Here is a 14,018-nt window from a genome sequence, read left to right as displayed (position 1 = left end):
AAATGAGTATTTACTCAGTGAGTGAACTGTCTACTCGCGCACAATAAACACTGCAGTACTGTCTGTACGTACCCAAAGTGGTTACACAGCGATCCGCACTATATTCACCGCTCCAAAGCAGGTGATGCTTAAATATGAACGTGTAACTCTGTTCTTATTGTGGAAATAAACAAGCAGCAACAATCATCAACTTGAATACTTAGTACTTCTGTAACGCAAATTGATAAGGAAAATGATGATTATACTTTATTGGAAGCAACAGTGAAGCTGCGCATTTCCCTGCATTTTTATTGAATGAAACTCCGAATGAGGTTTGTATGATAACAGTCCTGTTGGTTTGATTGAAAAATTACGTGGTGGCCTAGCAACTGTAAATTGATGCTACTGATTAAAACTTCGACATCTGCAAGCCAAAGGTCCCCGTGGCTCATTTTAGCCATAATGGGAATGCATTGTGGGTTATATAAATAGCTATAATGTGATTAGATTAAGAAATAATTTGTTAGATTACTTATTTCTCCGCAAATTAGTCATATTAAGGGAACACGTGACTTGCAACACTGGTTCTCAAAGGAGTACCAACATTCCCCCCCCCCCCCCAACATGCCAAATTCAAAATATACAACTAACCATTACATGGAATGAATTTCTAAAGTTTATGACTGACAATATAAGTAGCTTCATTGAGGCACACGTTTTCCATTCATAAAGACAGAAAACTTGACTGCACTTGACACCTTCAATAGAATTTTATTGAAAAAAAGTACCAATAAACAACAGGAAATCCAGGAAAAAAAAAAGATTTGTAGAGCAAAGCTCCATATGTACAGCATATTGCACTACATAACACATTTTCTTTACTTCCATAATATATGAAAAACCCGAAAATACATATATAAACACAAAATGAGTGCACAGTAGAGTCTCGAAAACACACAGTCAATGTTTACAAAAAATGCTACATTTTCGCTGGGTCTCCTTTCTTGGTATACAGAGAGTGTGTGATAATCAAGACTTCATTTGAAACTGAGCAGTTAAAAGGCATATTCCAGGGTTTTACAAATACTACATGTACACTTGATCTGGTCTGTTAAGAAGGGCAACAGATCAATTTATCAACAGTAAATTGTTTTGGTTTGCTTTACACGCTGCAAAGAGCCAAACACGGAATGTTAAAAAAAAAAAAAAAAAAGGCCCTTGATATCCTGGAGTTGCAAGGATCCTACTCTTTAAAAACCAAATCAGGTCCTTATAAAAACAGACAATTTTCCGTTAAGAAAATACATTTTAAAAAGTTAAGAAAGAATGTGACAAAGGAATCTTATCATAAAAAAAATCAAAACCTTCAAATTTATATAAAGTGGACTACAAAATTCGAAGACACTGACGGTTTCCATAAAATACAATGCCCCCCCAACACACGAGGGATGCTCCACTCTAGATGTGTACATGACACAATGAGTGCAGCGTGGGAACGTCATTGTAACAAAACACACGGGGGCACCGTGGCGGATTGCTTCCCTTTCCAATAAATCAAAGGTGTAAGCCAACTTGGCTAATGCACAGATATACAGCTGATGTGACATAACATGAACAATCCAAAGTATACTGTACATCATATATGAACAAACAACACATTAGGGACCCATCGGATCGACAGAAACAAAGTACTTTCCAGTGCATGTTGATTACAAAACATTTATCAAGATTTCGGGACTTGAACAAAGCCAACACCCTGTGACTTCAAGGGACGTGAATGTAACTTTTTTTTTTTTTAAGCTTTCTCCTTCTCTGACGTATCATTAGCGATGGATGACCTTTCATCAATTCAAAGACATTTGCCGTTATAATTATTATACAAATTAATAACTAGATTGAAGCTGCTGCTTTTCTAAACCACACATAAAGAATCTGCCCGGAGACTGAATGGAGCGGTAATGAAAAATGTCTGAACTGGTCGGGCCCATCCCTAGAAAATCACAACCTTGAATATTCCACCCCTGGATCTATTTTCGAGGATAAAATGTGAAAGATGATTGGATGAGGTTTAAAGTTGTTGTCCTAAAGAAGAGCAGGAGCTGCATTCATTAAGAAGGCAACTGATAAGGAGATATTGAAGTTGAAAGAACGAAAGGCAAGTTGTACAACGTAATCAACTTCAACCAAGGTCCGATGTCGCCATTAAAATTGCCATGGAAACAGCGACTTTTGGGATGGGTTACATATACTTGCTGCCAATAACGTTCATTTTGTACAAAGCTAATTTTACATTAAACGTCTGCTCTTCGTGACAGGCTAACAACGATCACAACTTGAAATTAGTGAAAGGCTCACAAAGAAAACAAAAGTGATCGGACACGCAAATGTATACAGTAGAAACAGGCAAATATACAAAAAAAAAAAAAAAGAAAATAAATAATGAGGAAAAAATAAATTACATTACAAACAGGAGCAGTATAACGAGGACTTAAAGAGCCAGCGGCGGGACGGGGCTACACGGACTGGCTCAGCATTGAGGATTTGCAGGAAACTACAACCGCATTCAGTGCACGTCACTCGCCTCCAAAACTACACACTCAGTAGCCCCCTCGTCACCATCTACTGACGGACAGTCGGCCTCCGACTGACTCCTTGCTCAAAATGTACCTTTGTGTGAACAAATCGGGATGAAAGCTAAAAGACATAAGAGACGAAGGTTTCGTCACGGGTGGCAACACTGCTCTTCCTCTAACCATGTACGTGATTCTCAAGGTCACCGGTGGCCCACAAAGCCTTGTCCCTGAGATATGTTGATTGCAAGAGGAAAAAAAAAAAAAAAAAAAAATTGAATCATGATGCAGTGATCAACTTGACACATTGTTAGGAGTAAGTAATTACAGACCCCCGATACGTAAATGCTCCATGGGTCCAAAAGTTGGCCTGTGTTCGTCAATGGAAAAAAAATATATATAACACAAATCTTCGACAGTGTCTTCAAAACATAACTACAGTCTTTAGTTTGCTTCGTCTGGTGTGGAAAAAAAACTGCCGCACGTCTGGGTCTGAGCGTCAAAGACAATACAAGGGTCACAGCTCAGAATACAAAGCGGATGTAAATCCCGTTAGAATTGCCTGAGAAGATTCTGTGGCCAAGACAGGACCGGGGCCAACACTGATTGAAAAATGGGACGTTGTGGCAAAAGACTAAGTGAAAACCTTCATATAAGACAGGGGGTTGGTTCGGTAAGAAGCGGAAGTTGTAAAGGGTGTGCTAGTGCAAAAACAGTGGATCCACAGCTCCACTTCAAGGGCATGGAGGTCTGCAAATAACATGGTATAACAGAACAAAGCAAAAAACAAAACAAAAAAAACCCAAAACATATCTGATGCTCTCAGCGGATATACAATTGGCTTGACTAAACCTGACATTCATTTAGTACACTTACTGAAAACTTTTTTTTCGAACAAGTGAGAGCACTAATAAATGTTTTGTCTATCCTTGGACAGTAATATAGCAGATGGCTTTGATACACTTTATGGACAGACACACGTGAAAGAGGAAGAAGTGAGTCTCACTTGTGTAAAACATTTTTTCTAGGAAGACTTTCTTCAAGACTTTAAACTGTGTATAAGAGGTCAGATGTTGCCGATTATTGATAGTCTCTTTTAGTTCATCCCAAAGTTCTGCAGAAACTATAAAGGGTCAAAAGGGTCCCAAACTGTTCCCACAGATCTAGAAGTATTGAATGATCAAATAATGTCTTGATAAGGTGAAGAAAAAAAATAATAATCAGGGGAATCTAAGAAGTCTAGCCAGACCCTGTCATTAATTCAAGAAAATACTATATGGCAATACTTTTATCCATACAGTGTTAGAATTTTGAGCAACTCGTTAAGTAATAATCCTTATTCGTTGCAGTTTCCGTCTTCAGTTTTGTTTAACAAGTGAGCGATACTCAGTTCTGCAAACTCCGCCCTTAATACCTCAGGAGATATCGACATGGAGCAAGTATGCAGTTGTTATTGACAGAAACAGTCTGCAAAACCAAATACCATATTACAGCAAACGAATGTCTAAGAGAGGAAAATGACAAGTTTAAACCATGTAAGGAAGATAAATGTAACTATTAAGTGAGGTGAAAAATGCTCTTTTTTCTGAGATGTTGCCTCTTTGGAAATTATAAATCGACTTGAGTGGTTACCTGGAAAAACTTCACAAAGGTTTGAAAAAAAAAAGAAAAAAAACACCACACCACATTTCCTTTTGCTTTCTAACCATTTTACAAAATTCTCTCAATACTCTTTATGGCAGAAAACATTGAATAAGGCATTCCCAGGGTCTGTGGATGTCATAAAAAATGGATACAATGTGAAGTGCAAAAAAAAAAAAAATGAAGTTATGTATTGTACAAAACTACTACACCACACTTATAGCAAAATATGAACATCGTCCTGTAGAGAAATCTCTGGGCATCATGGCATCTTCTTAAAAAGAAAACCCCCCGTATAAAAGTTGGTAGTCCCCGTCCCGCGGAGACCTTTTGAACCCCTTCCACACTTCAACTGTGCCGCTATTCTCCGCAAACAGACCCGTGTTAGATTCGACAGTGGCATCGGGAGTCCAGTTCCTCGTGGAGATGATTAAAACAGACACGAGGGCAAGACTGTCTCACCTCCGTCTCGCTCCGCCTCGTCCGGCCAAGAACCCCCTGTCAAAAATCAGGCCGAACATGGCTGTAGCCAGACGCCACCACAGCAGCCCCCGATTCCTTTGGTTTCGATGATACTGCAAATACAAACACAGACGGATGTTGGCGGGGCATCCAGTGAAACGCAATCAAAAAGCGCTGGTTTATAAATAGGCACCGGCTACAAACATGAATTTGTGTTTGCTGACAATCGCCGAACACAATGGAAAGGATACAGCGGCTAAAACAAAACCACATGCTGAAATGATGATAATATTATAATAGCGGCGGTCCTCTTCACCACCAACTCAAGAGAATTTTTTTTTTTTGGTTGTGGGTGTGTGGAAATCCTTCTCGAGACAGCCTTTTTCTCAAGATATTCCCAGTCGTACTGTAAATGTGTACGCACGTTTGTAATCTTTCTGGCAAGGCCCAGCAGCAGTGTCGCGGTAGGAGGAGACCCCGGTTTTGTGAGCCAATTGGACTGTGTGGGCACGATTAGAGGGATAACGCTATCTCGGCCATTGAGAAGCTGAGATAAGATAATTGCACCAAATGGGATTAGGGAGTTCTTGATGAGAGGCAGGGAGCCTCCGGGAAAGACGTCTCAGCACGCGAGAGGTACAGTAGCAGAGCGGCAGCTCATCTTTGGACGAAAAGCAGACGCGGCCACGCCTGATAATGTTAAGGCCATTTCAGACTCGAAGGACCGTAAACAAGGCTTCAAGTAACTTGATTCTTTCTGCTTTTCCACTCCCTCCCCCGACATTTGTCAAGTGGCATTTACTTTCAGGCAGAAATGACGCAATTGTTTATGAAAGGTCGTAAAATGTGGATGTGTTCAGTAAATGTAAGTCAACTCTGAGGGAGTTTTGCTTTTTCTTTGGCTTTTTTGTGACAACAGGTCGTGTTAAGAGTAGAGGAACAAAAAAGCTGCTTTGTTAGCCGACTTGCATTCAAAGCGTCTCATTTGTGTCATATTTTTGCTTCCTTATAGTTCCTTTTATGAACATTTGACTGTTGTGAATACTCAAGTGTGGCGTCAAAATTACCAGCTACGGTAATAAATGTTTGGACTAACCCTAGAAAATCCCCCTTTTTTTTTTGTTAGAGAATCCGAACAAATTGCCGGTTGACAGCCTGACCTGAGAGTTCCAATTATGTAAGGTCAGAATTAAAGTAAGCAAGCTCATGAAATTGAACAGTGTGTGTAATGCCACGTTGCCTCCAATCACTGTGGCATGTGTAACAAATACGAGTAATTCATCTAATGGACAAGAGGGGTAACTGAAAAAGAGAGTTAAACAGACTGAGCCACCATTATTACATTTTGCTAAATTGCTGATCTGCGATTGCCAAGGCAATGACAAAGCGCCCATTCCACCTCTTAAAAACTGGTGCACCATCCAACAGACTGATACAACAGGTTAAGATAAAGACCTACTGATTCTTTGAGAATATTTTCCGCAAACGTGCCGTCTCTCGGGTATCGTTCCTGCAAGTGAAGTTTGCTTATGCGTCAATTTGGATGCAGTTCAAAACCTGTGAGCAGCCAAGGAGTGGCATTTAGATAAAACTGCAATGCCTCGCTACTTTTCTTCTAATTGCGTGGTGATTGTGTCAAGTGTTACATAACCTTGGCTGACTTCCAACCAGGTTATGTACATCGATACTAAACTATTACTTGCCTGTTGTTCAGGTTTGCGAAAAAGTAAGAAAAAAAAAGAGAAGAGAATTGTGGGAGTGTTGTGAATTGTGTCCTGTGTAACTCGGCTTGTGCGGGGGCACTTTGAGGAATATTGCAGTTGAGGTCACTTTGACACATCAAAGCCAACATGTCTGTGTTTGGTAAATCCTGGTTTTGCTTTTACAACATGATACAAAAGTCCACAGATATTGCGCTGAGGGAACGTCATCAAACTAATCTTCTGGTACAGTAGGTAATTAACGGACGATAAAAACAATAAATTGCAAAACCTCGCTTATGTCCACTTCAAAACGTCTTGTATGTGACTCAGCGTGTTAACTATGAATGACCCAGTTGTTGCATCAATCAGTGTTAAAAATCAAAATGTGAACTCAAGATTAAAGCCAAACGTGCGCCATAACCCAGCCTATAACCCGGGACCACAACCGAACAAAATAATGTAAAAGAATATGTATTGAGGTGCAACACTTTGGAAGAGTCAAAACAGAGTGCTTTATTACTCTGCAAAAGTCTGTTTACTAGAAGCCAGAGGAGTAGAAATTTGTCTTTATAAACAGAAAAAGAACATTCCCTTGACAGTGACCTTTTGTCCTTTACTCCATCAAGCTAAGAGCGTGACATTGGGACTGAAAGAAGCGAGGAGGCCTGTCAAAACTTAGAAATAACTCAAGCCACCAACTGTCAAAATGAGTCTCTAAATTTAGCCGCGAACAGAACAACAGAGTTTAGCCAGATGCTCAGTGTCGTCACTCGAACGCCGCACTGATGTGCTTTATCAGTGTCCCGTGTGGTTTGTCGATCAGGCCAGCTGCTCATGAGCTTGCCCTTATCTCTGCGGCAAAGCGGGCCCGCCTCCAGAGCAAGAACAAACTCTCATCAGGGAGGAGCCGAGGAGCCAAAGAAAAATAAACTTCATGACGTTGGATGGTAGCAGACAACTATCAAAAAAAAAAAAAAAAGCGCCACAAGTAGATATCTAAGTCACCTCTGTGTGTTTTTATTTCTTCCCTTCTGCAAAGTGCTGAAACAGCAGAGATAAAGTCATGTGCATTGTGCACACGTGCACACACACACACACACACACACACACAAACACACACACACACCAAGGGAATATTCAAACCAGCTTTCAACACCTCCTATCGAAAGCTCTGGGAGTCATCGGTGTGTTTAAAAAAAAAACAAAAAAAAAAAACCATGGGGATGAAACCCAACTCTGCTCCTTGCCCTGTGCAAGCTGGAGCCGTCTTCCTGCCATTGTGACTGTCATTATCACTATGTCTCAAATGGCAGAGCAGCTAATGTTGGCAATCCTCTGGGGACTTGAGTGTCCCCTCTAGCCCTCTCTGACAGAAGAGCAATTTATCTGTCAGCATCCTCCGGCACTCCTTCGCTACCTAATCCCCGCTTTTGCCAAGGGGGCCATGAGCTCCCACGGAGGACCCTCGCAGCCACAAGGCTCCCCGATCCATCAAACAGATGGCAGTCCAAGCACTTGGACGGCTCAGGGACAAGTGTCTGCAGTGAATAACTGCAATCACCCACTGACAGGAATGAAAATGGATGAACACTAACGCTACTATTGAGTGAGGGGAGTTTTTCTTTTTTTTTTTTTTTCTTTTTCATGGGCAGTCAGACAGTGTAGTAGTGAGAAGTGAGCCACGGCACAAAGCTGATAAACAACTCGTGTTCATGTATGAGCACGTGCAGGCTCAATGAAACAAATTGCACAACTGCACCACGGAGTTGGAAAACCAATTAATGAAGCTGCACGCATTCAAAACCACACACACAAAGTGTAGGCATCCGGTTCTCGACTCTAATTAATCACACCAACCCCCCCCCCCCTGTTCTGCTCACTGCGCGGCAACATTCCTATTCACGACCGCACTGCCTTGTCAATCCTCTCTTTCAGGATATGACCTCACCTGCACCCGAGCCTCGCTGCAGTTAACACAAATTGCGACGCAAAAACCCTCCGCTCGGACTTTGGTGCGCATCACTGGGCCCGGCCGCATCGCACCTCGCTGCTCCTGGCATCAGGTCTGAGTGTCTCTGCTGCCAGAGGCAGGATGCGTGACAAATTGCTGAGCTGCAGCGGCGTTAATATTAACTGCAGCTTGATTAGCGCATGGGAAAATCACAAACTGTGAAACCTCCCAGTTATGGATTTTTATTGAAGAAGAGTCATATACGGGAAGAGGAAGAGGAGGGGTCATAAATTGGTTGCGATGGTGGAACCTCGAAGGTGGAACACTCCATTCGCTACATAATGTAGTCTTACTATCTTCTCTTATTAACCTATTGATATAGTTCCACATTTTAGAGTTCAACAAAAAGAGAAACGCATATGGAGAGATAATGTTGAGGTCTCACGAGATTCGCTGACATGACACCTGATGCTGGTTCGACCTTAAAGTTCTTAAAGGGTATACAGTATTGTTTTCAAAAACTGCTGGTTGGATTTGAAATTTTACAAGTTTTGGAGCATTTCAATTCTAAAGTCACTGTACTATACTTTGTAATTTGAGGTTAATTTCTCCACCTCACGACCTCATTGACTGTTATATTTCCCCCCCAGCTCTCGTCCAGCCACCCTGTGTGTGTAAGATGTCTTATTATGGTTTCTCGGCTGACCACGTTTCGCCCAGTAAAGGGGCTGACTGGAGACTCCCTGGAACCGCAGCTGCTCCCCTCAGACTCACGCCTTCAGCTTCAGGTTACATGTTTACACACTACCGCCACTTCTGCTTTTTTTTCTTCTTTTTTCTTTTTGTTAAAATAAACGATTAACCAGTTGTGCAACAGGACACTTATTCTTTGCATGCGAAAGCTCCAAAGGTGGTTCGTGTAGTGTCACAGTTTTACAAGCCCGTACATAAAACACATAAAAGTGGTGTTTGTTGTGCAGTACGGCGACTCTGTGGACAGTGTCACCCTGACCACAATACAATATGCCGAGGCCAAGCATCCTCTCTTTGCTACTTGCCTACATCACAGTCTGCAGAGAGAACAGGAGAGGGGAGAGTAATAAACAGGAAGAGGAGGCAGCGGAGGGCTTGGTGAGTGGGGGGAAGGGCTGCCCTGGTTCAGCTTGTCTTGGGCTTGGGAGGGAGGGAGTGCACACAGCGTCTCCAAAACAAATGTGGCGCAAACACAATAAATAGAGAACAAACTTTTGGTCCAATATACTGTAATTTGCTGTATTTTGCTTAAGGGGACGGAGATATTTATGAGTATGTAAAAGTGACCAATGGGCTACTTTAATTGAAAAGAAAAAAAAAAACTGTTACCACAAAAATATTTGAGTTGAATAAGCAGATGTGATCAGACTGAATTAAACTACATAATTGTTCTTCATCATCACATAACATCATCCCTTAATGATGTTAAGTAAGTTAAAACTAATACAAAGCGCTCAGTGTGACAGAGTCTTTACAACAACAGGGAATGTTACATGTTAAATATTAAATTAATAATACCTGTAATAATAACAATGTCAACTGAGATAGCGCATGAATCTTTTCAACTGTTACAGCAAGAGTATTGAATATTTGAATGTCAGACTCGGGTGTTGGGATTACAACTGTTGCCGCCGGTGCTGGGTTTTTTTTGTGTTTGTGTTTCCTCCTCACCAGCTCTAAGTGCTCCCGATGAAACTGGTCTCCAATCAGCTGGAGTTTCTGACCGATGCAGGCCTCTATGCTGCGTGCCACGGGCGGCTGCTGCTGCTGCTGCTGTTCCATTACGTCTTCGCTGTCTCGCCGTCTCACCTCCTGATCCCCAACGAGCTCAAAGTGGGCCGGGAAGTGCAATCGAAAACCTGCGTTACCTGTAAAAGAAGTTGAGTTTCGGACTTAGTATTTCTTAACAATGTACAAAAATAGAATAGCAATGATACCTGTTGAGCTTTTCTTTGTGTGTCTGTGTGTGAGAATCTGATAATGACGATGATAATGACGATATAGCAGGCAGAAAGAACTGCCAAGAACTGCAGAAGAAGTCAGCCTGCTTGGCTTCAAACTGAACTTTCACAGCTGCTGTATTTTCCCCAGAGCCAATCACAGTGACTCATTCTACGGCGTTAAAAGTCACACTCACCTAATGTGGTATAAGGTCGGTTTCTATCGTCACTACGGAGCAACCCGGCAATGCAGTATATGGTGCCATTGAAACTTTGCTGTCACTGATAATCAGTTACAGCCTACTCACACAGGTAGTCGCCCCTATCATGTCCGCTCAGTCACAATGGCAGCCTGGCGCCGTTTGAATAGCAAAGCAGCTGGGTACACTCCACACGCGCCATAAAAGCTCGCCGTGATCACGACTATCAGGCGCCACAGGTCACATCAGTGAAACAACACACATTCCCATTTCTCACATTAAAGAATCACGCTTGCGTTTTTACAACAAGCGACACACAAGCACGAGGGAAACGTTGCCCTCGCCATTCCTCGTCGGCGTTGATCTCGGACTCACCGTAGAAGAGTGGTCTCGGCTCCTCCGCGACTCCACAGGGCAGCATGCCGTTGTTCGATGCCAGGACGGGGCCAGGTGTCTGCGTAGCCCGCTCCTCGCACTTTATCTCCTTGAATGGGGTGCGCCAGCAGTGGAGGTCTGGCTCAAACACATCATCCTCCTCATCCTCCATACGGGGATGCTACACAATAAGCACACTGAAAGGTAAAGGGGGGAGGGGGTTGGGGAGAAGAGGATTGAGAGGATTGATCCCACCATGAGGACACAGTCATTTCATGATTATCTCGGGCATCTTTCTAATACACTCATAAGCATAACAAACTGTCTGGCTTATAATGTTTGCGTGCCAATCAGTTAAACCACAATGGACAAAGTGGGGAAGAGAAAAGGGCTCCCTCTGTGGCAAGATGATATTTTGCTCCGTTCTCTCTTGAAACCACAATGTGGTCAAAATTCAGCTTGTGAGGTAAGTGAAATGTAGATTTATTTGTGTCCAAGCTGACCCAACCATTAACTTGTAAAATTCCAACACAGAAGGTAATAAAGGCAGTTAACAGTTTGACACAACACAGGTTTACAAAGAAAAGAAAAATCTTGCAACTTTGCTGGCAAAAGGTGCTGCTATTCAACAGTGACAGTGATTCATAGCACTCAGCCCCCGAGTCAGCGAGGGAGTGAGAGAGTCATCCAAGTACGGGTGAAGTACAAGTTCTTGCACCAAGTAATCCCCCAGTCAACATGCAGTTGTAATACAGGGTTAGACTACTACCACACCACCAAATTAGGGCTCACAGAAAAAGAGTAATGACAGTCTTGGTGGAAAACGTTCAATCTCTCTCCCTACTCTGGCTTGTCAGCTTGCCAACTCACTGACATGAAGTTTTCATTTCTTCACCCCACACAATCAGTTTGGGTCCCGAACATGTGCTCGACCACATGAGATTCACGACAGTACAGACCGTGGGCCTTCACAATCAACACTGTGAGTAAAACCACTCCATGCTTTGTTTTAAACAAACATATGGCGTGGACCACAGAGAACTCGGATGAGCCAGAAAAAAAAAGAAAAAAAGAAAGAAATAAAACCTTCCAGGCAACCTGAGTTGCTCTTTGCAAGGCAGTGAGCCGTATTTGTGTCATGGCTCCCCCTGCTGTAACAGACAATACAGCCAATGAAGCAGAGTGGGGGTTGGTTGGTTAGTTGTGCACTTTATTTATAGCAGCTCCCCTCTCGCACACATAAACACACACAGATATATATATATACGTGCACACACTGTATCTCCCCCAAAAAAACTTGATTAGGTTGACCATTTACAACGTGTGCGAATACTTAATTTTAAACAAACACATATTGGGGGAAAAAAAACATCCTTAACAAAAAATCAAACGAGAAATCGTAAATGCAGCATTTAATCGACGGCACAATTTTTTTTAAAGGACTAAATGACCCTCATAAATGTTTAATAGACTCGTAAATATTTAATTGGAGTCTTACGACATTTAAATTGCTAGGTTGTTGTTTTATAGTAATGTAATTGAACAAGAGGGAAATGTGATCGCAATAAAAGACGGAAAAATACACAAAATATTTGTCATTATTGTAATTTATGGCACGTTTTATTTTACACCGAAAAGCCAGTGAAACATATTTAAGCTTGGTTTCGGCTAAGTGCAGGTTAAACAGCATAAATGTGCAAGCAAATTTATTACATTACGTAAAAGCCGGCGCGCCGGTCCGTAAAAAAGGAACTTACCCAGTACGCAGACGTCGTTGTTAATGCGGACTTGGGCCCAGAAGAGACGCATAAAACAAACAAACAAACAAATGTGAACCGACCTAAATATCCTGACAGGTCAACCGAGTTTAGCCCGTATCTCCGCCTCGACAACTTCCATTCTGTGGGGAAAAGTGCTACAAGCCGATATTATTTCGCCGACGTCAGCTCCAAAAACTAAACTCCGCCGCCGGGGCGTGGCTCCTCCGCTTGGTAAATAGTCCCTCTTAAAGGCGACCGTATTTCTGTCGGACAACTGCGGCGGCCCCGGGCGCAGACGCAGCACCGCCCTTTAAGAGTCCCTCGTAGGAACCAATCGTCGACTTTGTTGTCATCCCGCCTCTGCCGTCACGTATTCACACACGTGGAAGGGAAATTCCCACTCACGCGAGCTCTTGCACGCTACTACTAGCGGAGCGCACTATTCTCACTCATCTGATCCCAAAATACTGTATACAAAGCCAGTAGCGTGCACGTTTAAAACTACTTTTACATGCAACATGCCCATAATAGTGATTATTATTCATATTTGATTATTGATCACTCCTACACCTTAAACATATTGGCACTGTGTTGCACTTCAAGAGCGACTACAAGTGACGGAAATAAACCAGGACGCTAGGAATTTAATGCAAAAGTGTCATCTGGCAGGTTTAAAATGTTTTGCTTGGAAAAAAAAACGGTGCATAGTTACAAAGCAAAACATTTACAATAGTATTGAATAAACAATCTCAAGTGGTTTGGAGGAAAACAAATATTGGGGGTGGCACGGTGGGTTCAGATGGTAAAGCATTGGCCTCACAGTTCTGAGGTCCCTGGTTCAATCCCGGACCCACCTGTGTGGAGTTTGCATGTTCTCCCCGTGCCTGCGTGGGTTTTCTCTACGGCACTCCGGTTTAGTCACACATCCCAAAAACATGCAACAGTAATTGGACAGTCGAAATTGCCCCTAGGTGTGATTGTGAGTGTGGCTGTTTGTCTCCATGTGCCCTGCGATTGTTTGGCAACCTGGCTGCTGCCCATTGACAGGCTCCAGCACTCTCCGTGGCCCTCGTGAGGATAACCAGCAAAGAAAATGGATGGATGGATGGGAATATTTAAATAGAGAGGTGCTCATTAGGTTGTAAAACCTTAGCCAAAAGATGATTTTTTTTTTTTTTTGGTCTATTATCAATACTACTCTGGAAATTGAAAAAAAAAATACTCCTCCAGGCTGTTTAGCATATTCACAGTTCGCAGCTTTAATTATGTGTCGTTTTGGAAAATGGATGGATATGTAATCAGTCACATTCCTGCTTCTCCAAAGATGACAAATGATAATTGTTGATTTTTCTGATGAGGTTATGAATGCTAAACAGCATGTACAATTAGTTGTAGTTGTAGTTG

General features: G+C 42.3%; 1 protein-coding gene across 1 annotated transcript; it reads right to left on the bottom strand.

The window, feature by feature from the left end:
- Window positions 1-742: 742 nt before the first annotated feature.
- Window positions 743-12,816, bottom strand: LOC133513490 (bcl-2-modifying factor-like). Its single transcript, XM_061844344.1, has 5 exons — window positions 12,612-12,816; window positions 10,855-11,051; window positions 10,011-10,207; window positions 4,653-4,765; window positions 743-4,550 (listed from the first exon to the last, which is right to left on the bottom strand). The coding sequence occupies exons 2-5, from the start codon at window positions 11,024-11,026 to the stop codon at window positions 4,466-4,468; spliced, it is 567 nt and encodes a 188-aa protein (XP_061700328.1). The 5' UTR covers window positions 11,027-11,051; window positions 12,612-12,816; the 3' UTR covers window positions 743-4,465.
- Between the last annotated feature and the right edge of the window lie 1,202 nt (window positions 12,817-14,018).

Source organism: Syngnathoides biaculeatus, chromosome 15 (assembly GCF_019802595.1).
Source record: "Syngnathoides biaculeatus isolate LvHL_M chromosome 15, ASM1980259v1, whole genome shotgun sequence".
NCBI classification, from domain to species: domain Eukaryota; kingdom Metazoa; phylum Chordata; class Actinopteri; order Syngnathiformes; family Syngnathidae; genus Syngnathoides; species Syngnathoides biaculeatus.
This window is presented reverse-complemented; position numbering and strand designations above follow the sequence as displayed.